Genomic DNA, 25,185 nt, shown 5'->3' with positions numbered 1-25,185 from the left:
GACAGGGGAGAACTGCCGGTATTGCAAGGCGGGGGGAGAGAAATGTCGCTTGCAGGCCGCCGGCCACTGACACCCTCAACTTGAAGTCCCAGCTTCAGGCGGATCAATAGGCTAATAAAATGCTCTCGACAAGAGCCACCCCGGAGCACAAGAAACTTAAAGGGAGTCTACAATGCAGGGTGCAGTGGCTAATGATTTCCCCAGGCACTCGAGCACCCGCGAGATTGGCGGATGAGACGTTTTGGATGGGCAATTGTAGAGCATCGCTCCAAGCGTCAGGCCTGGGTCGTACAGTACAATGACACCTGCGCGCTCAATACCTCAGCTTCCCACATGCTCCCCGGACTCCACGCACTCAGGACCCTGGCGGCGCAACTGACTTTCCCTGTAGAGTCTGGCTGAGGTTCTTACTGATCGTTCTTTGAACGTCCGGAGCCATAGATGATAAGCATCAAACGTAAATAGGATCTCCGCGTCTCAAGGGACCGTCATTGTATAGTGGTATGCTGCTCCAGCCTCCGAACGTGGCGTGAGCGGGCACCTGAGCGGCCGATATAGCATTTTATCCTACTAGGTGCATACCTACCTAGTTACCTGGAAGTAGGTATCTCATATCAAAAGGGCCAGCAAAGCGCGGTTAGAAGCCAGAAAGAGGGTATAAACTCTGTCCGCCGCCCTGCGCACGAGACTATCGTGCCCATTCATACTAATGTCCTACCTTGAAAACTGCTGTGCGTTGAAGGCGAGCGTCTCCTGTACAGAGATGGCTTTTACGCAGGTGCTCTGTTAATGTTGCAGACATGTGGATTGAACAGGGGTATTCGATTCTGCACCCAACGCTCATTTTCACATTACAACAAACGAGGTGGCTGTAGTGTTGGACATCTTCGACATACCGGCCCATTCTTCTCCCACGACAACATCCCGGTCCAATGCTCAGGACTGAGAATCAACAATGCGATTCTCAAGCGCTAGTATCGCAGTTGGTAGTAAGGTTAGAAGGAGGAAAGGGTGGAGATTGCCTTCCGGGGGGTCGGACCCTCCCGTATCGTTCATCACAATCCCAACGCTCCCTCAACTTGCAGGTCGGCCTGGTCTCGAGGGCGAGACGCGGCCGTAGCGATCATATATTGAGTCATTACCAACTGCCGCCTGGAGAGTTCACATCATACAAACAACTCGGTTTGTAGTCGATTGGAGGCATCGCCACGCCCTGATTTGGCCACTCTCCCAGCGAGGTTCCTTTGGATTAGTACCAGAGCCAGGTATCGCAATGATACAAGCGGGCTTGCAAGCAGGAGAATTGTCGCTAACGCTGAAAAACATGGGCGATAACCTGTGATGCGTTCACCGCTCTTGAAGAAAGAATTGAGAGGCCCCTGCAATCCATGTGGTGCCAACTGGCATGTGCTTTGCGAATGACTCCGACGGCTTGCGTCGCTTCGCGAGATGACCTGAAAGCCCGATCACCTGGTAAGAGTGCGGTGACTCCATCGTCACGCAAACAACAGCGTACCATCCTCACACAATTATGCCCAGTTTCGGCTAGAGTGACAGTGGAGATGACTCTTTCAAGTTGGGCTCGAGAATTGGGCTCGAGAAGGGACGTCGTCGGGTCGGGGCGAAGCGACATGACGCAGCGGCGGCCATGCAAGTCTGCCTCATTTCAAACGGGAATGATCAATTGGATTGGGTGCTTTTTACAGCGAAATGCTGCAGGCCTCCACTCAGTCAGTTTCTTCGATGCAAAACAAACGGTCAAAGCGAGTTGTTGTACTGCCAATGGTGAAGGACGAAGTGATGCTGCCCAAGCCTTGCCAAGGCTAAGCTCCAGCAGCGATGAGCTGGCGCCCTCTCACTCGTTGCTTGCCCAACACTCAGCCCAAACGGGAGCCATGCTATCATCGAGTGTTGGAGAACTAGGACTGCCAGAACTGTATGGTACAGTGTAGGACTGTTTCATGACGGTAGGTACTGTATCGATGGAGGTCGCCAGAGGTCGGAGGATTTTGTCGATAGTCGTTTGAGGACAACCATTATACACCAAGCAGGCCGCCAGAAAGGACAACAATACAACGAGCAAAGTGCGAAGCTCAGTTTGAGAGGCTCGAACCTGGTTCAGGATTGTTTGGCGGCTGCATGTGGCTCTCAGGTGCGCATCACCTTCTGGTGTGCTTGTATGATTTGTGGCAAACTGCAGCTCAACCCGTTGCGAGTGATAGTCAGCAAAGACGAAACGCCATATTGGATCTCGATGAATTGTTAGTTAGTCGAGCCTGATTTGTCTCAAACAGGACGATATGGTTTTGGCTTGCCGCACGCTTTGTAGTCCATAATGCAATGAATGCCAGGGGGTGGGAAGGCCTGCTGCGCTTCTCAACCGGGCACAAATCGACAGGAGTCGAACAAGGCTCCATCGTGCATACGACCCGACTAATTGGATCTCGACGACCGACAGTGCATCTGACCGATCATCATTGAAAAGAGGTGACTTCGGCACGGAGCGTGATTGGGAGGAGATAATTTGCTATTTCGACCAGCAAGAGGAGCATTTGAGATGTCGCAGGTGAACGAGGCAAACTATCCAGTCAAGCAAGCTGGACCATCCGCAACCTGACTGAGCCTTCTTTTTCAATGCTGGTGTTGACCTGTCCCGAAATCCGCGCTGTTCTTTTGTGTGCTCGTTTTCTGCCAGAGTGAGAACCACGCGTTATGGCAAGGTAGAGCCCGGGGCACGGTCCGCCCGAAAGTTCGCATGACCAGTGTATTATTGAAGAACAATATGATCCTGATTGACAGGGAGATCAGATGGAGCAAGACATTGGCGAACCGAATATCGCCCAGGGCCCGTTACAGACAATCTCAGAGGAGTGGATGACCGCTTATTGGCAGCCGAACGGACATAAGCTGAGGCGCAGTGGTGAAACAGTTCTAGTAGGCTTGGATACTAGTATACTGTATGTCGTTGCCCTGAGTTTCGGACTCCATATATTGTGCCAACGACGGTTGCCCGCCGGGATGTATCTCGACACGTGGGAGGAGTGATCCGAGGATGTTCGTGACTGGGGTCTAAAAACACGCGGCGGCGAGGTGAGCGATGACAGGTTCTACGAGACCAGATATGTAGCTGAAGCATTGTACCTACACTGTATATGTACCATAGGACTGTGGGCGCAGGCAAAGGACAGTCAGTGGGAGTCAGTACAACTAGTCATGGAAAGCGTAGTAGTATTATTATTTGCAGCCGCGGGCAGGCACCTGCAGGCACCAAACACCCAGATTCTCAGACACCGCTGGCATTACTGTCAAGCATCCCTCCATTTCTTCTCGAGTCTACCGTTTGCTGCCATATTGCTGAGACCAGAGCACAAGAGGAAGAGACCAAAAAAAACAACACGCATGGTTTAGACGCAATCAATGGCTACGCTCTTGTTGGCATCGCTGGGTAAGACCAGAAGCACCCTCCTCCCACTCCGTCGCCGTCTCCCACCGCCTCCATCCGTACTTTTACCGTTCTTGCAACTATCCAGCGTATTTACAGTATCATACCATACGACGAAGGCCTCCCACCACAATCGGAAGCGCGCCTCTCCCTGCTCGCTGTCATCAAACCATTGCCAGGGCCTATCCACAGCGAATCAACACCCCCAGTCATCGACCCAACACCACATCCGGTTTTCTGACTCCTGGTACATCCGTCTTTGACGCTGCAGGGGCCTATAGGGGCATGGTGGACATCTGGCAGCCCCCGGTCCAGCTCTACAAAGGCTTGCCAGGGATGAGCCAGCCTTGGAATTCGCAAAGCCATCGGCTGCATCCACTCCCTGATTTCCCTCGCTACCATCAATTTCCTTCAACAAAGGACTTCTCATCTGTCCTGCAGCCTTGCCCATTGGCCACTCTCTACCAGCGAGCTTGAGGTGGTCCCAGAGGCTTCCATAGACTTCCAGTCATCGCTAGCACGGATTAGTCAAAAGGTTCAGCCACGTCAAAAACAGCGCGACCAAGGGCAGCCTGGGCGAGCGGCTTTCCAGGGCAGCCTCCTCCCCATCAGGCCCGTTCTTCGGTCCGTCGACTCCAGCGGCCCATCCAGTCACACCGGGACGCATGCTCCGCGCCGCTAGTTCCCATCGAACTCTTTGTCACTCCGCAGACAACGATATTTACTTTTCCATTCACTCTACCCAGCCATCCGACTTTTCTCTCTTTTTCCCTCCTCACCACTTAACACGCGCGTCATCGCAAGGCCGCCACAGCAAGCTTCAACATCGCTATTGATTTGATTGAGTCCGCAGTCTCAATCCTGTTCCTCCCGGCTCAACCAAATTTCGAGCCCAGTTACGCTATGATATTCAGTCATTCCAGCATTTTCCGGACCTACCTCTCCCCTCAAAAACACACACAACCAGACCCGAACGTGTTGGACCCGGATCGAGGGAAAGATTGCTGCGGAAAGGGGCAGGAGTGAGGAGTGACGCCCAGTATCGGAGAAGAGGCTATCGATTTGGGCCAACATGAGTTATCACTACGGCGTTCCCCCGGCGCATTACGCCAAATACACCACCTCGCCTTACAGCAGCGGCGAGTACGTTCATTATGCTCCTCAATATGACACGACGCCCAAGAAACACGCGCGTAAGGCCAGCTACAACCCTTCACCCAGGGTTGGAGGTTGGTTTTCACCCGCTGGCTCTCCGCCACCCTACTATGAGCCCCGAGTTCAGTATGCTGCACCGCGGGATGATGTTTATGTGAGTGAGGAAAGGGCCAAGTCCCGCAACTACGAGAGCTATGGCACCTTGCCACGCTCCAAATATCATACCCGTTCAACGTCACGCAAACAGAACCAGCCCATCTACATCTACGACGATCAAGCTGAATATGCAAGAGAGCCGCCTACCTACATCTACCGCGAGCCAAAGCCTTCCAAAACCAAGCATATGCGGAAGCCAAGCACTGACACGTATTTCTACTATGGGCAGGAGCAGGTCATAGATGAGCAACCGAAGCGGTCTAGGGCTCGAAGGTCCTCGTCCACCACCAAGCCATTACACAGATCCAAGCCCAGCCAGCACAAGCCCACGCCACAGGCCACTGAGGAAGATGCCATTCGCGCCGGGATCCCGCCCGGCTATTCCATAAAGCACTGGGATCCTACGGAGTTGCCCATAATTCTGTTGGGTAGTGTCTTTGATGCCAACTCCCTGGGCAAGTGGATTTACGACTGGACCGTCTTCCATCACGGCGCCTCGACACCTATCGCTGATATGGCTGGCGAACTGTGGTTGCTGCTCATCAAGCTCGCAGGAAAGATGAAGCGGGCCGAAGAATGCGTTGATCGTATCCAGAACCTCGACAAGCAAGAGACTGTCGAGGACTTCATCGTGAGTGGTCACCGGCTGTGGGATAGGTTCAAGGCGCTCCTCAAGGAGTGCGAACACTACATGCTCAAGGCTGCCAAACGTGACGGCACGAAGACCATGGGTAAAAAGGCGGGCACCGAGTTTGTCGACTCCATCTTCGGACGCGACCGCCACCTCGAACAGACGGAGAAGATCATGAACCAAATCAGACTCTGGAGCATGCGCTTCGACGTCAACTGCGAGGACACGCTGCGTCGACCCTCTGTTGCCTAGGGATGGCGCCGACGCGTCAACAACAACAGATCTCGGTCGCCGCCTTTTTCGAAGCGAGAGGCGATCTCCATGTGGCGAAAACAAGCATGACTCGGCCCCAAAACTTCATCAACAACTTAAACGACAACACTGTACTATACAGCACATAGTGCATTCTGCATTTCATTGGCGCTTATGGTGAGGCACATGTAACAACACGGCATCAAACCTCAAGCGAGTTATTTGATTACATCCATTTATGTATACCTAGGTGCGCATCATGGGGGATCTCTGAGTCATTCATAACGCACAGGCAGGCTACGGCATTCTCATTGGTTATTGGGGTCATAACACATTATTGGTTTCCTTACGGCATGGCGAACCGGATCGGCGTGGATAGGCAGGGGAGTGTTACAGCTTCAACAATAATGTTATATGGGGCAAAAAGCACGGAGCAGAGGTGTTTTTCTTCTGGTCGGAGGGAAAAAGTTGCCTGACGCTGACAGCAAGCCATACAGGGGCTGGGTTTCTATGGCTGATGTTGACCATGTACTTTTATGCGTTTATACACGCACATGGTCTTCTGCCTTGGGAGTTGCTCTCGGCGTTGACTTTTTGTCATTATTTCCGTTGTCGCGCTATATACCCCAGGAGTTGCGGACTTGTCTTATCTAGGCTATGGTTGGCTTTCTTTTTTAATAGTACAGTACTAAATGGCTTATTGTATGGTTTTATGTATGTGTGAAGTATCATTTCAGGGGCATAAGCTCTGTTCGTTTGCTTTACTCGTTGACCTAACTGTTCTATTTCCATTCAATTTCTATTTCTATTCAATTTCCCCATATAATAAATTGATGAACCGACTCAGATGACACAAAAACACGGCGCCGGCCTACAATACCTGGTAGTAGAGTTTATGGCTCGGCTTAACTTCTGTACAGAGTATTAGTCGAGCCTCCTCATTCGAAGAGTTGAATACGAAGTCGCTTGAAGTGGTGTTCGCTAGGCGCTTACTGTAAGGGCGTGTGCATTGGAGTGTGCGGTTCAAGTTGTGATGATGGTGGTGGTGGTGGTGGTGGTGGCAAGGCAACCCTATCCTCGTGGCGGATATAATAAATGCCATGAGAAGTGTGGCAGTGGTTTCTAGGAAGGGAGGCGAAGACCTGAAAGCATCGCAACTCACTGGCGTCTGCAGTGCCTCGAGTCGAGATGGTTTAGGCCGCAATTGGATAGTGGACAAGGGTCTAAGGGAACAAGAGGTTGTCCGCCTCGTATACACGCAGCGACGACCCGATTAGAGAGACAGCCCATCTGTCCCAGTCCTTCTCGTATGTAACTTCAAGTTGGCCACTGTCAACACGGTGCAGTGCAAACCCAACCATCCGCTTAATCGATCCGGCGCCTCCGGATGGTGATGATTGGCTCTAGCCACTCGGCTCACGACAACCTGCATGTATACGCGCGCATTCAGGTAGATAGGTCTTACAGGGCAGCAGAGAAAATGGCGCTCGTGTTCTGCCGAAGTTTTGGTGAGACGAAGCTGAGGTTTGGGAGTGCCAGTGTGAAAAAACATCGTTTGGCATACCAACCGCTCCGCTCCCGTTCTGTAAGTTGGCGCCCTTAGCCGTGGGGACGAATCATGATGCAGACGAGGATGTGCTACCTAGGTAGGTTTGCTTTGTGTCTCGACGCTTGTGCGTTCCTGGCAACTTACATGAACCCCTCCCTCGATGTGGCTTTTGTGATGGTGGGTGTGATAGCATCTTGACAAGCGCTTCAAGTCGCACACATGCCCGCAAACATCCCCACAAACATCGGAAGGGGTCGTTGCCGCCACCTCACACAGCGCACACGCTGGAAGGGCACTGCCCTTACCGCTACGGGTCACACGGTGTCGAAGAAACTCCGGGACACTGACAGTCACGTCTCTCTTGGTCGGTTTCGTATCGTCGTCGCTAGGATCTGGGGCATCTGACAGGTCTGTGGACGACGCTGTAGGAGAGCTGAAGAGCTGGGTCAGTATGCAAGGAGTGTTGCCTGCCACTGCATTGCTTCTCGGCCAGCCATCTCCTTGGTACAGCCTCTGCATCTTATATGTCAGATGAGCATGCTCGTCTCCAGCATCTCTCAGACTGATGGCCACCTTCACATGTCGACGAATTCATTGTCCAATCATTAGTTGAAAGTGCCAACATCGATGAGGCCTGGCTCGAAGTGCATCCAGAGTTTAGCCCAGGCACCTACACAGGGGAGGATCTTTGGCGCAGGCAGAGAAGCCACTTGGAGCACACACTATGGCAGCAGTCACCCAGAATATGAAATTTTCCCCCGTATTGTGTACTTTTGATGGTCTCCAATACACGATCGCTGTATCTTTGAAGTTACCTCATCCTAAGGCCTACCCGGCCTGCCCAGTGCTTGAGATGGCCTGCAACCCCTCTGCAACCGGTGCTTGATTCGACGTTCGGGCATAACCCTCTCGATCTGAGCCGTCCTCTCAGTCTCTGTGGGAAAGCCCATGATGTTACACGCTAGGGGTGTTGGCAGCGAACCCGACGGACGCAACTAGGCTAGACTTTCGACCCTTTGCATGTGTCTGTTAAACGATTGTCGAAGTCGCTCGCAGCCCATCATTCGTGGGGTTGGCAACGAAGCTGGCTCATATGAAAAAGGGGCGAAGGACGTCGAAACAAGCGGGTGGCCCGGCCGCGGATCTGCTGCAGGTACCGCGATGCCTCTGGGCAGATTTAGGTAAGGTGCCGTCGTGCCCTTTTCGGAGGGACGTCCTTCACCGCTGTTTCAATGTCAAGTACGTCGTCGTTTTTGTCCGGTACAGTACCGAGAAGGACGTGAAACGAAGAATGCGATCTTTGAGTGTAGAGATAAAGGCGTAACTTGTGCCTAGAGATTGTATCGGTTTTCTGGAGAGGAGGAAATTTATTGCGCAGGCCAGAACGGCTCCCTAGGCTCTTTCAGAGGAGGAGCCACTGCACCCTGGGCACCACCAATGCCAGTCATGTAGCTGCTTCGAATAGCAGCACAACGATGGCACGCTGGCTCATACTCCAAAGTAGTTGGTAGGTAGGTACTGATCAGGTACACCTGCCTGCGGTGGTAGTCACTATGAGTGCACCCAAGCTTACCAGGTAGGGCACTTCAAATGTGCATTTATTGTCGAGGCTGCCGTGCCATCAACTACATAGGTACTAATTCTAGCGATAGTACATCAAGGATCCGAGTCTGTGTCATCTTCTGGTGACAACACATCCAGAGCGCCTTCAGGCTTAATTGTTACTCGCTGCCAGTGCAAGTGTAGGTATGGACTTCCAGTACATGTTGATCAGGAATCATGCATCAGGGGCTTGTTTAGGCTGACCCAACCCCAGATCCCCTCGGACTCGGGCTCTTCAGGCTCCGGTGGGCGCACCTACAACATTGTATGGTAGCTTCTAGAGCTCTTATAGGGCTCCTTATAGGCATCGGGGTGTTCCTAAGCTTAGTGCCGTTAAAGTAGAGCAACGCATCCCCGGGATTACTTATCATCGGGGACCTCAGAACCTGCTCACATAAACCACGATTTGTCATAAAGCGAACCTGCAAGACGATCGCATCATTGAGGGGCTCAATGATCTCTGACTTCTATGTAAACAACGTCGCCTATCCACCATCCCAGTAAGTCTACAGGACAGTAAGTCAAGTTGCAATTCAACAACCACCTCGTATAGACGCCGACCCGCTCGTTCAACATCAAAATGTCGTCGCAGAAGGCTTGGGCTGTCGTCGCTGGAGTTGGGCCAGGCACGTAAGTCTCACTCGCAACTTGAAGACAGAGGTCTATCAGGTACAAGGCGCTTACTGTCACAGAGGTGCCTCGGTCGCTCGCCGCTTCGCCCAAAAATACTCGGTTGCGTTACTGGCACGGAACCCTGCCAACTATGACCCTGTTGTGGCAGAAATCAATGCAGCTGGCGGTAAAGCTATAGGTATCAGCACCGATGTTTCCGACGGGAAAAGCGTCAAGAACGCGTTCGAGCAGTTGAAGAAGGAATTGGGAGGTGCAACGCTTGCTGCCGCCATCTACAATGTGGGTGGTGGATTCATCCGCAAGCCTTTCCTGGAGCTCACGGAGGAGGAGTTCGAGGTTGGGTGGGCAGCCAACGGGTAGGTTCCCTTTCTGTTCACCTACACCATTTTCTTCTGACCGGTATGTGGTTAGACGAGGAGCATTTCACTTTTCGCAAGCTGCTCTGCCTCTGCTGCTGGAAAGGGTCAATGCATCGCCCGAGTACCCTCCCACACTGATCTTCACATCCGCCACTGCCGCCATGAAAGGTTCCGCACACTGTGCCTCCTTCGCGACAGGCAAGTTTGCTCTGAGAGCGCTGGCACAATCACTGGCGAGAGAATTCGGCCCGAAGGGCATTCACGTCGCGCACGCCATTATTGATGGTGTGATTGACATTGAGAGGACCAAGGCCTACAAATTTGATCATCCAGACGCGAAGATCAAACCAGAGGCGGTAGGTCTTTTCCAGCATCGAGGCCATTCTCCCCTGACACAGGCTGACCTCTTTCGTTGTTCTCCAGATCGCCGATGCGTACTGGTATCTCCATACCCAGCCCAGGACATGCTTCACCAACGAGCTCGATATCCGGCCATATATTGAAAAGTGGTGAGAAGGCGCCAGGAGGGTCAGCTAGATCACGCAATATGAGCAATGTCTCGAAGCCACAATGTCTAGTCCGTTGTTCCGATGCAGACCTGACAAATATATTTCTCTGATGCATATACTGTTAGCTCAAGGGCATTCATTTCACCGTGGAACTGGATCTGGTCTCATTCCCAGACCGCCTAACACGTGTCTGAGACAGTCCATCGCTTGTTGCATACTTGACAACCGAGGTGAAAGAAGCTCTTGAAATGTACAATAGTACATTTTGTATGGCACGGCCTTGCGCGGAACGACACCGACGGCAAGCGATCGGCTATGCGTGCGTCTCATCAGCGCATGGCTCGGAGTAATTGACGCCGTTGAAGCGTATCTGACATAGACTACGACAGTATCTGACCAATCTGTTATGCAACCTCAGCTGACGGATGGACGCGCAGGCACGAATCACGGACGGACGAAGGACACTGGCGGTGGAAAAGTCGCCCCAACTTTGGTGGTCAGCCCAAAGTTTCTCCACATGGAGAACGACCGGCCCACGGGGAATGCGGCCTCGACCTCGAATCAATCAATAGAAAAACCCGTCGACCATCTCCTGTTGCCCTTCCCGTCGTTCATCGGCTACACTTTTCGCGAGGTACACGGCCAATGACGCATCCAACGTGCCGAGGCTTGGTGTCCTCGTCCGATATGATTGCTTACTGCCTCTTCCATCGATCTCCAGTTCGCTATGCATCGGCCCTTCGGTTGCCCCTGCTCTTATTCCCGCGTTTCCTGATCTCGCTACAACTCCGCTCTGGGTCCGTCACCTCCAACACGCTTTCGAATGATGTATGGACCGAGTGTTTCTCGAACAGGGGCCTCATTGGCCCGGTTGTTAGCTGGGCACAAGATCAAAGCTTGTAAGCTGGACAAGCAATGCCACTTCTCAGGTGCCGAACATCCCTTTCGGTTGGCAATGACGCCCCGATTTTCTTTATGACAACAACTGGAACTTTTTTTCCACAGCGTTGCAAAGTGAAAGTGGAAATCATCCCTGCGCATGGTTGCCCGCTTCCAGAGCTCCTCTCACGCGGATTGAAATGTCCACTTCTCTAATCCACAGTATGGGCTTACCGGGGTTGTTGCTGGGGTTAGGGCCACACGAACGTCTGCACAATCTGCCTTTCTGGTAGGTCCGGATGGGCTAATACTGCTACTACTAATAATAATGAATGAAAATGTGCAACCAAACAGTGGGATCCGAGCGGCGGAAGCCCTTGGGTCCTCTCATCACCACAGCTACTTTACATCCCATCCTCCCCAGAACTTCTCCATGATTACTCTTCATCCTCAGTACCCCAGATCTTCACTCCCACTGCCCCGGATTAGGATCCTCTAAAGCCCAGATTTTACTCTGCCCGTCATGTCGTCAAGCGGCAACGATCTGGTTCGCCAGCATACTCACGACATCGAACTCGGTGTCTCGGACGTGCTTCAACGCCATATCACTCGTCATGTCGTTCCGGCCAAACCCGTTTCCCAGCGCAGGCTGGACTTTGAGCACAAACGGCCCAGAATCCTGCGTGAGATGATGGCCGAAGCCACCGGCGTCTTCTTCTACGTGTTCCCCGGAATCGCCTCGGTGGCTTCATTCACATTAGCCACCACGAACCCCGTAGCAGCAGAGATCGGAGTCACCATCTTCGGCAATCTCTTCCAGATCGGATGGGCTTTCGCCATTGGTATCGCGTTTGCAATCATCACATGTGCCCCTGTGTCTGGCGGTCATTTCAACCCGGCAATTACCATCTGTTTCGCAATCTGGGAAGGATTCCCCTGGAGAAAAGTGCCGCATTATATCTTTTCACAAATCTTTGGTGCCTTTGTAAGTTGTTGCAACTTCCCCTTTGGTTGACGTTCGAATTGGAACGGTCGCCTCTTCTTTTCTGGGGTCACTCACTAATGTTTCCCCCAGTTGGCCGGCCTAATGCTCATGGCATGCTACTGGCCCGAAATCCAGGCAGCCAAGGCTCTCGACATCAAGAACCACGGCACAGCAGTCTACAACGGTGGCGTGGCCAGTATACTTTGCGCGTTTCCCAACACGAACCAGACCAACCAAGGATACTTGTTCTTCCAGGAATTCTTTGTGGACAGCTACATCGGCATTGTCATCTGGGCGTGCTTGGACAGAGCCAACCCATTCGTCAGTCCTGTCTCTGTGCCTTTTACCATCGGTATCGCCTACGCCTGTATGGTCTGGGGCTTTGCGGGAAACACTCTCTCGACCAACTTGGCTAGGGATCTGGGTACTCGAATCGTGGCCGCCATTTTCTTTGGCAAGGAGGCCTTCACGTATTCGAGCAGTTATTCGTGGATTTCGATTCTGGTCAACGTCCCTGCTACTATTTTCGCTACGGGGTACTATGAATTGCTTATCAGGGACAGTCTCCAGAAGATCCATGCCGGTCATGCTGAGCATAAGGACGGCGAGGAGGGTTTGCAGAGACATATTTCCAAAGTCACGGGTGTTGATGTCCAGAATCAGGCTTGGGATTCCAACCGTGGGGTCATGAATTCTGCTAATGGGGTCAATGCGGCTAATGGGGTTCATGAGAAGCAGTACTAGAAACAGTACTAGCTGCAGTGGCAGTGAGCTGAGATGGAATGGAGGTTCTGCTGGTGTGTGTGTGTGTGTGTGTGTGTGTGTGTGTGTGTGTGTGTGTGTGTGTGTGTGTGTGTGTGTGTGTGTGTGTGTGTGTGTGTGTGGACTGAGGGTGATGGAAGTGGATGGTCGACATTGGGCATTGCTGGATCATATATCTCACTCACATCTGACTCATGGAGCGCAGCGGTGGAAGACTTGGATGTCTGAAAGATTGCCTTACAAACTTGAACACGATTGAAGTGGCTTTGAATGCAGCAGTGGCAGTTTGATTTTCTACTCTGACATAAAACAAGGGGGAGTCGGTGGCGGTGCTTGATCACGGGGCGTGTGTGTATCTTGCTACTACTTAGTATGGAAAGAGAAAACAGTCTCACTCAGTCAGCATGCATGATGCGGTGATGAAATCACTAGCGTGCAGTGGTCGAGTCATTGTCATCTGAATTGGACAAATGTACAAAGAAGAATGACATTGTTAATTTCTGTATCTCGCCATCAAATCCTGCTACTCATTAGAACGTATCCTTGTAGACAGTCTGCCGGCGAGTCATGCGATTTTTGTGCATGATTGCTTCAATCTGCGCCAATCGTTTACCTTGTTCAACCACGGATGAAACAGGTCGGCAAGGAGATAAGCTGGCGCAAGAAGGGAAAAAATAGCACAAGAAGGAAGCTAGAGCTGTAAAAGGATATCATGAGAGATCGTAAGAGAAATAGCGTTTCATTGGGGACATCGGTAGAAGATGGAGAGTGCGAAGAAAACCACCACGTGAAACCAGCCATTCATGGAACCAGATGAGGTGGCCTTCATGAACACAGCACAAGCCCTGTCCAAAGGAACCACTACAACTCGTGAAAACCCCCCAGTTGACGGTCACCAAAGGCATAGGCGCTCCGGAAGAACCAGCAATGTTTTCGAAATTTTGTTTCATTCAGGCACAAGACTGAGATGCCGATGCCACGTCGAGTATGTAGGACGCGGGCTGTATCAAGTCTGGATCCGATGTCTTCTTCCTCTCAAGTCGAGGGAAAGACCGGTGTTTAAAAAAGCCTCAATCATGGTCCATTTGATTTTTCTTTTCTCCATTGTTCCCTTCAAAAACACCACAACCCAATGACCGCTTCCTGCCGGACGTTTACTGCGATTTGATGGATTCACGGCCCTTGGCAATTCTCTCCAGGATCTTTTCCCTGTCCTTGTCGAGCTTGAGCTTGGTGACGACGACTTTGCTGGGGTGGATGCCGATGGGGACGGATTGGCCGTTGGACTTCTCGCGGGAGACACGCTCGATCTGGATCAAGTACTTCAATCGGTAGACGGAGGTGACCTTTCCCTCACGGCCTTTGTTCGAGCCTCGGACCACGGTGACTTCGTCGTCTTTCCGGATAGGGATGCTGCGGACCTGTAGTTCGCACGAATCTGTTAGATATCCGGATACACAGCAAAATTCTTCAAGCGTCCCGCCGCGCAATCCGAGTAGCCTTTGCCAGATGGAACAGAAATATTGTTTCACTCCGAGTAGGATTCGAGCCACGTCGGCTTGCGGCAGGTGCTGGGAATGGATTTATCGTACATTGTGCTTTTCTCTCAATTCCTTGCTCAAAGGCGCGCTCATAATCACCCGTCGGACGCTGGAGGGAGCCGAGAAGTGTTGCTTGCGAGACTTGCGCCTCGACGAGGCCAGACCTGGGGATCACGATCAGCATTTCGATCAGATTGTCCTTTCGAGAGTTGTAACGTACTGGCATTTTGCTTCGTCATGGTTGCGGTTTGGGCGGGTGAAAATGGGTGATTGTCGACGACCGAGATAGTTCGAAGCGGTGGTGGTTGAATGTCGCAGCCCAAATTTGCATCTGGCACGGCAGCGTTGAAAGTGCGCCAAGAATTTCATTTCGGTCGAGCATTGGCCGCGGCTGCCGCTGAATTGGAGAATTGGCGGGCTTTGGCTGCGCTCCCTGTGATTGGCTAGATCCACTGACACGGCGGTGCAGCCTCGAGGCTCCGAACTTTGGGGCGCGCATCTGCCTTTAGCCACTGCACGTCTCTGTTTGGTCGTACTATGTACTACTACGTACTCAGGCTATCGGGCGTTTCTTTCCTCTCTACTACGCGGTGTATCTCAACAACACTGGGCGCGACAATTGTACATTGTTTAATGCTGTGCCAGATAGCAGACCATGGTGTAAATGCGACGAACAACAGTGAATTGTCATGCGAAGCGACCGACTGATTGACAACCGCAGTTTTGACAACCTCTCACCCAAAAGAATCACCACGTATGAGTCCTTTCTGAAGTCGCGCGCCACCAACCTACCCAGAGATTTTCATTTAAAACATGTACACACGGTGGAGATGAAGGGAAAAGAGGTTAATAAAAGCGCATGAGGATCTGTTGGGACGTGGCAGCAATTGCCTTTGTGGTCAAGGGCCTCTGCCATGTCGTATCCGTCGCAGTCCAGTTTTGGCGACCACTATGATGTTGGAAATCAAGGACAGAACATGCAAAACTCTTACAACAACGGCAGACAGTCGATGTCTCACAACCATTACTCCACGCAACCTTCCTACCCTGGCGACATAAGACAATCTCAATATGGGACTTCGGGCTACGAGTACTCGAGGCAGAGCCAACAGAGCTACTCCAACACTTCGCGGCACCAAGGTTATGGCACTGAATCATGGAAAACTTCAGCTCCTCAGACTACGTCGTACGGTGAACAGAGGCATCAGTCCAACACATGCGCGAATGCGTCCACATCCGAAGCCGGTGGGCAAGGCTATTACAACTCCGGCTTGTCGACTTCAACTTCCACACGAGATACACGTGGGCTGAACAATCTAGCTTATGCATCGGGTCTGGAGCATTCAACATCGCAGCGCCAGAACCATCAACCGACGGCAGCATCGAACCAGAGATACAGCTCGGCCGCGAGTAGTGCCATTCCAAATCGTGTACAATCTCCAGTCACGCAGGGGGCGACTGGATACAACACGAATCCGCCAAACAATTATGGCTATCAGAGTGACGTTTCATCTAAACATACTCAACAACCGCCCGTGTCTGCCGCGGCCGCACTGGCAGGTGCTGTAAATCGGAGGATCCCGCAGTCTTCAACCTCCCCCGTCATAGATGCAGCCAGAACAGCGCAAGCATCGTCAATTCAAAGAACCGCCTCACCTTACTCTCAGCCCGCCCAAGTACAGGCTCAACTGCGCGCGCCGTCAGGCACGCCTCAAAACTACACGGGGTCGACTAATACGAATCGTGCTATGGCGCAGCAATGGTCACAGAACGGGAACACAAGCAACCACGTACGGTCATCAAACAAGAGCGCACAGCAGACGTCCGTGCCGGTGAACAGTATCTCGAATTTGGTCACCAACACTGTGGGGGAGAGCCCACAATCGACTTATGCTTCGACAGAGGATGCCCAAAGTCCGGTTCCAAGCTACGTCGATCCCTCTAAAGTCTTCAACCCTTATCACCTGGAGCATGAGAGGAGACGGAGGGAAGCTGAGGCATTAGCACGACAGAAGGCTGCCGAGGAAGCGGCAGCGGCGGCAAAGAAGAAAGAAGAAGAGGAAGCGGCGGCGGCAGCAACATCAGCTAGGAAGAAGAGGGAGGAAGAAGAGGCTGCAAAGAAGAAAGCGCAAGAAGTCAACCTCGCCTCCGCAGGAAGAGAAGCGGCACCCAAAAAAGCTGCGAAACCGAGACCGAAAAAGATGGCCCCTCCGGTTCAAGAGTCGGCAGCGGTGTCTCAGCCAGTCCAGCCTCACTCAGACAACCAGCCAAGTGAGACAGATATGGCCGCTGAACTGAAGGCCATGATGGAGAAAATGAAGGAATTCAGGAGCAAAGATCCTACACTTTTCCAGAAGCTCTGGGAAGATATGCGAAAGCCGACCCAAGGCCCAACCGTTCCGGCAGCTCCTTTGCATTCGCCCTCTCCTCAAATGTCTCAGCAGGCTGTTCCGTCCGCTGGAGCCCGTCCTGCACCGGCAGTCTCAAACGGAGCACTGTCCTCCTCTCAAGCGCTCCCTGCACAGCCAGCATCTACTCCAAAACCTCGCCCTTCAGCAGCCGAAGCTCGTCAACCACGAAACACACCCGAGGATTTTCCAGGTGCTCATCGTAACGGCTACAGGGTCGTTGTAGAAGACAACCCTGAAGGTTTACCAGATCTAGGTCGATTTCCGGCAGAACGACGCATCCGTACGACATATAGTAGGAAGCCTCCTGCTGCAGCAAATCCGCAGGTTCCAGAAGCGACTGGCTCTCCTGCCGCTGGGAGTCACAGCCAGGCGAGTGCTCCCCCGGCGTCTACCACAACCCAAGCAGCAAGCGCTATCAAATTCTCGGAAGCAAAGTCACCCCCTCTTTCACAAGGACTCCCACCAAAAGGAGCTGGTGGCGGAACCCTATGGCCTGAGGACAAGCGGAATGCGCTTGCTGAAGCTGCAGTCCGGACACTGAAATCGCTGCCAGAGAACAGTGCAGTGGAGATTGGTCCTGCAGACATCCACGCAATGCTGGACAAGAACCCCAGCTACATCGACTTGTGCGAGCTACTGGAAGCAAGAGGGCTCGTATTTCACCGGGGTCACTTTGCCCGGCAACTGCTAAGCAATGTGCCCTACTTGACTGGCCCACAGGCGAAGCCTCTTCAGCCTCCTCAACCTCCAAGCCAAGCGCGACCTCCGCCTCCACCACCGGGCCAGGCGCCAGTGCAGCTGAATGAGCCGCCTGCGTCCTTGTCAGCAAACCAATCAAATACTGCTCCTCCTTTCTCTTCTGCGGACGCCAATCAGGCTGTCCCGGCGCAACAAATGGCCGCTCAGGCTCCTTCTGGTGGTTTTTTGCAAGTTTCATTTGGACCAGGAGCCTTCAAAACAGAGAAGAAGATTTCGACTAACCAGCAGCGTTCGCAAAACCGCAGTGGTGGCAAGAACAATTCCTCTGGGCCTTCTCGACCTGAGCCGCCCCCGGGCTCGAAGGAGGCAATGGCCCGGAAGCGAGACTTTTCAGAAGTGGTGGATCTCACGGCCTTAAGTGATAATGAGGATTACGTGATGTCAAGGAAGCAAGCTCGGATCGAAAGTCCCTCTCCAGAGCGCGGTGTAATCGAACAGTATCAGCAACAAATGATGTCGGCCGCTGCACAAGTTCCTCCTCCTCCTCCCGCTCATCCCGGCTTGCAAGGCCCGCAATATTTCGGGCAGCCGGTCCCCTTTCAGGGTGGAAACATTCCCACGTACAGTACGGTTCCGCCACCCCCGATGCCTTACACAACGGCCCCCGTCGGCCCATTTGATATCACAAACCGGCCCCGTTCTGCCCTGGTCCTTGCGAAACCGATCGACAAGAGCGAGGCTCTGCGCAAGACTTATTACAACCCCAAGACGGTTGCCCGCGACATTCTCATTGCGGCGGGTCGACATCCACATGAGCGACCATTAAACGCGCACATGACGAGCCTGCTTGGGAAGTACATTGACCTTGATTCCGACCTCAGTACATTTGACTGGGATGCTGTGGACCCTGGAGGACCGGCTGTGCCACAAGTTGAGCTTGTCGATGTCCCCACAGAGCCTCCCAAATACAGACTGGGAGAGCGAGTCCGCCGGTCCCAGGAGCAGCAAGTTGGCAAGGTTGACGATACCAACTTGAATGGCCGTCCTGGCAATAGTGACCACAAGGCTCAGAATCCGTCCTTACCGCATTCGGACAAGCGCGGTTTGCCTGCGCCCAGCCCGAACTTGAAGCCTCAACGTGAAGTCGCGCAACAAGCCAAAAGCAAGGACAACTTGAGGCCGAATTCATCCCAATCTTCTGTTCGACCCAGTGTCGAAATCAAGTCCTTTCAAGGGCCAAAGTCCACAAATGTCGTGCCTCAGAAACGAAAGCAAAGCGTGACTTCACCTCTACAAACCCCGCTCCCGCAGCGAACGCGCTCGACACGATCCTCTTCGACTCAAATAAGACCGTCGGCGGAACCTGGCAAGATGAGCGCGGGGTCTTTCTTTCCTAGCGGGAAAAGACGCGGCCGTCCTCCCGGCGCGAAAAACATCCCGCGCGACGATTCAGTCAGCGCCAAACCAGCTGTGAGGCGTGAGATCTCCGTCAACATTCCTTCACCCGCGACTCCAAGCCTTCCTGTATATCGATGTCGCTGGAAAGGCTGCAAAGCGCACCTCCATAACTTGGAGACCCTACGGCGGCACGTCTCCGGCGTCCATGAGCCATCCGCAGACGAGGCAGAGGAGTACGGGTACATCTGTTGGTGGAAACATTGTCGGTTCTTGCAACTCGAGGACGACGGTTTCAGGCCCGTGGAGACTTTCGGTGATGCCAAAAAGTGGCTGAATCACATTGAAACGGACCACTTGCACCCGATCGCCCTCAAGTTTGGGGACGGGCCGTCCACAAGACATATTGGTAAGCTAGAGTCGTCATCCTTTGATGTCTCGAGATTCCTTTACATCCCCCCGTCAGTACCAGCCGCTAGAACATTTTCTTACACAGATCCCCAGACTATACACCAGGATAGGACCCGATACCTCTCGGACGAAAGCGGAAGAATCACGACCCCTGCGGTTTCTGAAAAATCTTTACAAGATATGGAACCTGATACCATGACGCTACTACGGGCGAATCACGACGACGCCGAGACGATGGCCCGCCGAAGTTTCATGAAGACACACCGCCAGGAAAAGAACACACCAAAGGCCGTTGCGGAAGAGACTTTGCGCGCCATGGAGGCGAGAAAGGCTGCGCTCGGGCCCGGCATCGATAAAGGTGGCTGCGTTTTGGTCAACGAGGCCAGAAGAGCGACATTGACACAGAACCCGGGCATCAGAAGAGTTGTCGATGCTAACTACTGATCTCGGGACAAGATTTGGCAGAATACTCGTGTCGCACTAGCTCTTTGCTAATATTTGGCCGAGGGCTGCCGCTAGTCGTTGAGAAAGAGAACTACTTCGATGTGCCGAGTTCAGAAGGGAGAAGGGAGCTGGGCCGACGATTGATGCCTAGACTATGTTTGAGTGTGGACACAGCGAGCGCAAACTGAGCTTGCGCTGAGCTCTCCAGCTACAGCTGAGCAAGACAACAAGGGGAGCTGAAGCAGCAGAAGAAGATAGCTGAAGAAGGACTCTAAGTCTTCCGACATCAGTCAAAAATCGGTAAGACCTTCGCCTTCTCTAGGAACAGTTCCACTGCATGAATGAATTCAAATGAGTTGAGACCCTCAGTCTGTTTATCATCTTAGGACCAGTTTCAGTAGATGTCTGGATTTGTTGTATATGATATGGTAATCTTTCTCTACCTATCTTCTTGCGAGGCCTCGCTTACGCAAGTACTTGGGAAGCGAAAGCAGAAACGGCTCGTTGGTGGTAACTTGTTGCAGTCTACTCTGGGCCTGCTCATGTCTGTCCTTGGATGATGGAACGTTCTCTTCTCCTCCGTTGTCTAGTCTATGTATGTTCTGTACTACTATGCGCAGACCGAATTTCCTCTCGTTCGCACACACCCCTTCCAACAAGCTGTCGAGCCCTTATTTAGCTTTCTGTGCAATGCGTTGGTTCTTTGGTTGGTGGATCGAGCTCGCTCCTCCAAATCTCCCGCTCAATTGACCAGCAGCCAACTGTTGAATAAGAGGAAATGCCGAAAACGATGGGATGAGCAGGGATTCAGGATCCTTATACTGCTCGTGCCTTGACTAGTATGCTCCCTCCCTCCTTCTTTTCTCAGCTGACCACCTCACTGACACCGATAAATCATTCCCTTTCTCAGCAGTCGCGGTTCGGGTGTCAAGGACCGAGTATGAGTGGTATCAAGTATTGGGTATTAATATTCAAACTGGAGACTTTTAGAACGGCTCCGCTGTCGGTCGCTAGCACACCTCCATTGTTGTCCATTTATCAGATTGCCAGTTGAATTGAGGTGACCACGGGTCGTCCATTTCATACTGCGTTGTCGAACAGAAGAGTCCAGCACTGCGGTTTATTTGGATTTCCCATGCAATGGGTTTTGTTCTGTTTCATCTCTTCTCATCCACCACGACTTGCGAGTGAAACGTTTGAGTTTGAGTCTGTGATTCAACAGGCTTGACTGCCCCGACGCCGCTCTTGTCGCTGGCCAGTCCACTCGACAGCTCAGTGTCGTCTTGGGCATTGACTTCGAGGAAGTGATAGAGCACGATCAGGAGCATTGCTGCGGCGCCGAGGAAGACGGCGAGGGAGTAGAGTTGGTCGTCGGTGATCATGATGGATTTCTTGTCTGGCCGGATTGGGTATGGATTGTGTTTGGGTCTGGGTTCGGTCTGGGTGGGCGTATGGGGTGTAGGCTAGTCTACCCTTCTTAAGAAGAGATAAGGCCGTGGGCTATGCGTGGGAGAGCGTATGCGATGGAAGTAAAGGGTTCGTACTCGGTACGCGAATGTCTCCGGAGACAGGGAATGAGGGCGCAGGAGGAAGACGAGGGCGCTTCAATTGTGATCACAGAGTCGTGTGTGTTATGTTGTGCTGATGGAGGTGTAGGTTTTCGTATGGTGTGTTCTGTTGACTCCGGTTGAAGTAGCTGATGGTTGAGGACGAGCTGGAGGTGGTTGCGGATGCTTAGACGACAGCAAGTCCTTGGAACCCCCAGGTTAGACGGTAGGTTCTGGATCGTGAAGTTGGGATGAGGTGTAGCTCTGGATTTGGGTCTTCGTGAGCTTTGTCGAGTCAGTTACTTGCTTGTTGCTTGACGGAGAAGAGAAGTGGTTCTATGCGGTCGCGGATCGAGGGTATAGCGACGTACGTAGTACTACGGCCATGAAGACAAGGGTCGTTTGGTGATTGGCTAGCCTTGTCAGCCTTGCAGCCCCTTGGAACTACTGGCCTCATTCCGGCCCGTTTGGTGCCTCTACTAGACACCTACTGTGCCTTTTCACTGTATAGGACTACGTGCTTCTACGCGACGAGCAAAGCTGAGGTAACGTAACGAGATGAATCAGCACCAGTACTCAGTATACCTCGGGCGCATGAAATCAATGGTCAAATGTGAGCCATGTCATTGAGTGCACTAATCTCCCATTCAAATACTGTATCCAGTTTGAAGCAACTAAACCGAACACTTGCTTTGCGCTTGGCCTTCTTGCTTGGCTGTCTGGAGGTCTGATGTGGTGACTGTCTCAAAATATACCAGTCCCGGGTGTTTGGCATCAATATGTCTTTGAACAGGTGAATTCGATCGACTCGACTCGACTCTTACATCGTCGTCATCTTCATTGAACGCTGTATTCTCATGGCTGAGTCGGATCGTCCGGGGATAAATCAATCTTCAGCGCGGACCATCCCACAATTTGAATCCATGTTTGATGTCGCTGCATGAGGGCCCTGTTCTGGAACACTCCGCGCTGACTGATATCCATAGGCTCATGGCCTGGCCTTCTCCGACTCTGATGAAGATTGATCTCAGGCCCGGGCAAATTGGACGTGACCCATCCGCAACGACCCCTCCTTGCAAAGATGAGACCGTATTTCAACCTGTTGCTCGGTCTCTTCTACATCGGCGCCCTTTTCTGCTCTGATATATAAAATCTGTCGGACCAAAACGCATTCAAAACGAAGCATGACTTTGTTTCTGGTCGTAGATCAGCGCCAGCCAGCTTGGCTCGGACACTGTTTGCCCACTAATTACTAGACAACGAAATCGCCCCCCTATACTGATATTCCTCGGCATTCCCGGACTCCTCGTCCCGGATAGTAAGTCGGTTGGTAGTCATCGCCGTTCTTTGTCGGCTTGCTTTCGCGTGACCCGAATCTGGACTTTGGTTGCCAGTTGTATCGGAAACCGATCGCTCGAAAATGTGGAGGTGGCGAATAGAGGTTGCGAGCGAATGCAAGGGGAAAGACGGAGTGTATTTCTGTCCTCCAAGATCTCGAACGGCCCAGCCAAACACGATTACTTGGACTTCTCAGGCTTCTAGGGGTCACGCAGGCCAGCATGTCGACCAAGCGTCAATCTCCTCAATGTCTTCTCTTGCGGTTTGGGCCCCATGTTTCTGACGACCAGAGGCCTGCTTCACGTTTGAAGGCTCGACCCCTTCGGAGAGCGCTGGAAAGACCGCGACCCGGACAAGATACCGTGTCTTTGGGGTCTGATCATTTCCCGCAATCCTGACATTGACACCAACCCGGGCGGACAGGGGTTGCGTTCGCCGCCGCCTGCACTCACACGTACTTGATAGCCTTGTGATCAAACTTATGTATGCCGAAATCGTGGAGAGCAGGAAGGACGAGAAGTGGACTTTCACATGAGCACCGACTCTGGCTGGGCGGTACTCTCGAATGCGAGTCCAACTAGAACAACCTATTGCCAGTACGGGCGGGGCTTGCCCTTGTGCTTTCAAGGACTCGCAGGGGCAGTGACGCGCCTTTTCATCGAGCTCTGATGACTCCTGAAGGCCTCCCTAGCTTCAATCTTCGTTTCGGCGTAGAGTCGTTAGACGGATACGCTCCATCTCTGTCCTTCTCCATGATTGGAAGAACACGTTCAGATCTTGGTCGAACTTGCCCGGGTACTGTAGGCAGTCCCACGATTCATCTCAAATGTGCTCAAGACCTGGAGTCCTAGCCATGTTTGTCCAGAACCACTTTCAGCGCCGGCTGCTTTTTGTTCCATGCGTAAGACGGGGCAAAAAGGATTGAAGACGGCTTCGATTGCTGTGAAGAGGTTCGACAGGATCGACACAGGCATGTTATAAAACATGCAAAGAAAAGGGCAGTATGGCCAACCCTGGGATGAGAGGGTGGTATTCAGGACCATTCGGTCCTTCTCTGTACCAGCCGTTTTCATTCTCCCAGGTGGTTGGTTGTTGCTAGGAGGTTGAACCTTGCTGAATGCTTTGCTAAACGATCAGATCGCTGGCCACCGTCTCCTTGGGACGTGGGATCAAGTCGATGCCTGTCATGACATGGAGATCATGATGTGGTTGTGGGACAGGACAGACCAGAGAGAAAACCGCTTGCTCGACTTCAAGTAGCCGGCAATTAGAGACGAGATTGATTCGTTCTTTAATACCAGATGGTTTCCCATCGGCATTTTCAAAGCCAAATACATCTTCAGAAATTTGTGGTTCAACATCACAACGACCTTTTCGGTCCCCTTTTTTCAGCAAACAGTTCAGCTCCCGCCTCCCCTCGAGTCGAGTAGGAAGTCGGGGTTGTGTATCTCGACAACCTTGACTGAAGGCTCACCGGTGGCTGGATGGTGGTCTTGGGTTTGCTTCGGGTATACCGAAGCCAATCTTGACCCATTCGGTGATATAATGCAGGACCAAGTATTCGATGATATTTATACTGACGGTTGGATATTTGAGGTAAAGAGGAGGATGATGTTCTTGATGATGATCATCAAGAATGAAAGAGGTTGAATGGTTGTATGGGCCACCGCCGACCAGCTTCTTGGACGATTTCTTCTCGATTCGCTCCTTTTCGCGGTCTCTGTCTGTCGTCCTCTTGTGGGATGCGTCTAACGACTTCATCAGTTGTCGAGCCGTGAACTTGACGGGATAGAGAACGCATCCGTACGTGGTTGAAACTTGGAGGTTGTGATCGTTCCTGCACATGTCGCAAAGCCAGGGGTCCGTGTTTGCTATAGATCCGTGGTCTCTGCCATGTCACATGCAGATCTGTTCCCAGGGGTATAAGTATGATATCACTTTCTGGCATCAAGTGCTTTGGGATGTGGGATCGGTAGTGCAGCCCCTCAAGTAGTGGAAGAGACAGCCAAGGTCCCTGGTATGTCCTCTTGTGCTTCCCGGCACTTGCAGCCGAACTTCCTCCCGGAGTTCGGAGGACTGCGAGAGGACTCTCTGCGACAGCTGATCACCAGGGACGTGTTCGTCCTGGTACCAAGAGCTCTCCTAGCAAGTCGTCAATGTCGTCCACAAGCTGTCCGCTGGCAGCATTGAAGGTCCATGGCCAGAACCCTTTCTCGGAATGTAGAACCCATCAAATCCCCGCTCAACCGGTTTTTGCTCTTGACGTCCGCTCCGTCAGCAAAGGACTGTATAGAAAGATTTTGCAGTGCTCTGCCAGTAACGGGCAGGGGCCTCTGGAGAGCCACAGGCCCAAGGTGCTTATGCTGTCACAAGCCCAGTTGCATTGGTTGATGGCCGCCTGGCTGATATCACGCCCAAGGCGGCATTGGCTTCTGCCGGATCTTCCTGTTCTAGGATAGCGGTGTACCTATCCTGACCCTTGTCT

The 25,185-nt window shown here is 52.5% G+C and overlaps 8 protein-coding genes across 9 annotated transcripts; 5 read left to right on the top strand and 3 right to left on the bottom strand.

Moving 5' to 3' along the window:
• Positions 1-631: 631 nt before the first annotated feature.
• HMPREF1120_01099 (uncharacterized protein) lies at positions 632-2,463 on the top strand. Its single transcript, XM_009155107.1, has one exon. The coding sequence runs from the start codon at positions 1,389-1,391 to the stop codon at positions 1,950-1,952; it is 564 nt and encodes a 187-aa protein (XP_009153355.1). The 5' UTR covers positions 632-1,388; the 3' UTR covers positions 1,953-2,463.
• A 795-nt stretch (positions 2,464-3,258) lies between these two features.
• HMPREF1120_01098 (uncharacterized protein) lies at positions 3,259-6,378 on the top strand. Its single transcript, XM_009155106.1, has one exon. It carries the CDS (start codon positions 4,515-4,517, stop codon positions 5,634-5,636), a length of 1,122 nt encoding a protein of 373 aa, XP_009153354.1. The 5' UTR covers positions 3,259-4,514; the 3' UTR covers positions 5,637-6,378.
• Positions 6,379-9,367: 2,989 nt separating this feature from the next.
• Positions 9,368-10,292, top strand: HMPREF1120_01097 (7-alpha-hydroxysteroid dehydrogenase; the record flags this gene model as incomplete). The annotated part of the gene is made up of 4 exons (XM_009155105.1): positions 9,368-9,417; positions 9,480-9,776; positions 9,832-10,135; positions 10,203-10,292. 4 exons carry the CDS (start codon positions 9,368-9,370, stop codon positions 10,290-10,292), a joined length of 741 nt encoding a protein of 246 aa, XP_009153353.1.
• Positions 10,293-11,690: 1,398 nt separating this feature from the next.
• HMPREF1120_01096 (aquaglyceroporin like protein) lies at positions 11,691-12,896 on the top strand (the record flags this gene model as incomplete). The annotated part of the gene is made up of 2 exons (XM_009155104.1): positions 11,691-12,152; positions 12,243-12,896. The coding sequence occupies 2 exons, from the start codon at positions 11,691-11,693 to the stop codon at positions 12,894-12,896; spliced, it is 1,116 nt and encodes a 371-aa protein (XP_009153352.1).
• A 1,172-nt stretch (positions 12,897-14,068) lies between these two features.
• Positions 14,069-14,694, bottom strand: HMPREF1120_01095 (50S ribosomal protein L24; the record flags this gene model as incomplete). The annotated part of the gene is made up of 3 exons (XM_009155103.1): positions 14,069-14,335; positions 14,507-14,619; positions 14,676-14,694. The coding sequence occupies 3 exons, from the start codon at positions 14,692-14,694 to the stop codon at positions 14,069-14,071; spliced, it is 399 nt and encodes a 132-aa protein (XP_009153351.1).
• Positions 14,695-14,975: 281 nt separating this feature from the next.
• Positions 14,976-20,451, top strand: HMPREF1120_01094. 2 transcript variants are annotated; one of them, XM_009155102.1, is made up of 2 exons: positions 14,976-19,369; positions 19,465-20,451. In XM_009155102.1, the coding sequence occupies exons 1-2, from the start codon at positions 15,370-15,372 to the stop codon at positions 19,479-19,481; spliced, it is 4,017 nt and encodes a 1,338-aa protein (XP_009153350.1). In that variant the 5' UTR covers positions 14,976-15,369; the 3' UTR covers positions 19,482-20,451. The 2 variants fall into 2 exon arrangements, with proteins under 2 accessions (XP_009153350.1, XP_009153349.1); XM_009155101.1 differs by having other exon boundaries at positions 19,457-20,451.
• A 521-nt stretch (positions 20,452-20,972) lies between these two features.
• Positions 20,973-21,197, bottom strand: HMPREF1120_01093 (uncharacterized protein; the record flags this gene model as incomplete). The annotated part of the gene is made up of 1 exon (XM_009155100.1): positions 20,973-21,197. The coding sequence occupies one exon, from the start codon at positions 21,195-21,197 to the stop codon at positions 20,973-20,975; it is 225 nt and encodes a 74-aa protein (XP_009153348.1).
• A 2,973-nt stretch (positions 21,198-24,170) lies between these two features.
• HMPREF1120_01092 (uncharacterized protein) lies at positions 24,171-24,545 on the bottom strand (the record flags this gene model as incomplete). The annotated part of the gene is made up of 1 exon (XM_009155099.1): positions 24,171-24,545. One exon carries the CDS (start codon positions 24,543-24,545, stop codon positions 24,171-24,173), a length of 375 nt encoding a protein of 124 aa, XP_009153347.1.
• Positions 24,546-25,185: the final 640 nt, after the last annotated feature.

The sequence above is a fragment of the Exophiala dermatitidis genome (assembly GCF_000230625.1).
Source record: "Exophiala dermatitidis NIH/UT8656 unplaced genomic scaffold supercont1.1, whole genome shotgun sequence".
NCBI classification, from domain to species: Eukaryota; Fungi; Ascomycota; class Eurotiomycetes; order Chaetothyriales; family Herpotrichiellaceae; genus Exophiala; species Exophiala dermatitidis.
The sequence above is the reverse complement of the archived record's forward strand: the minus strand, read 5'-3'. Positions and strand labels throughout refer to the sequence as shown.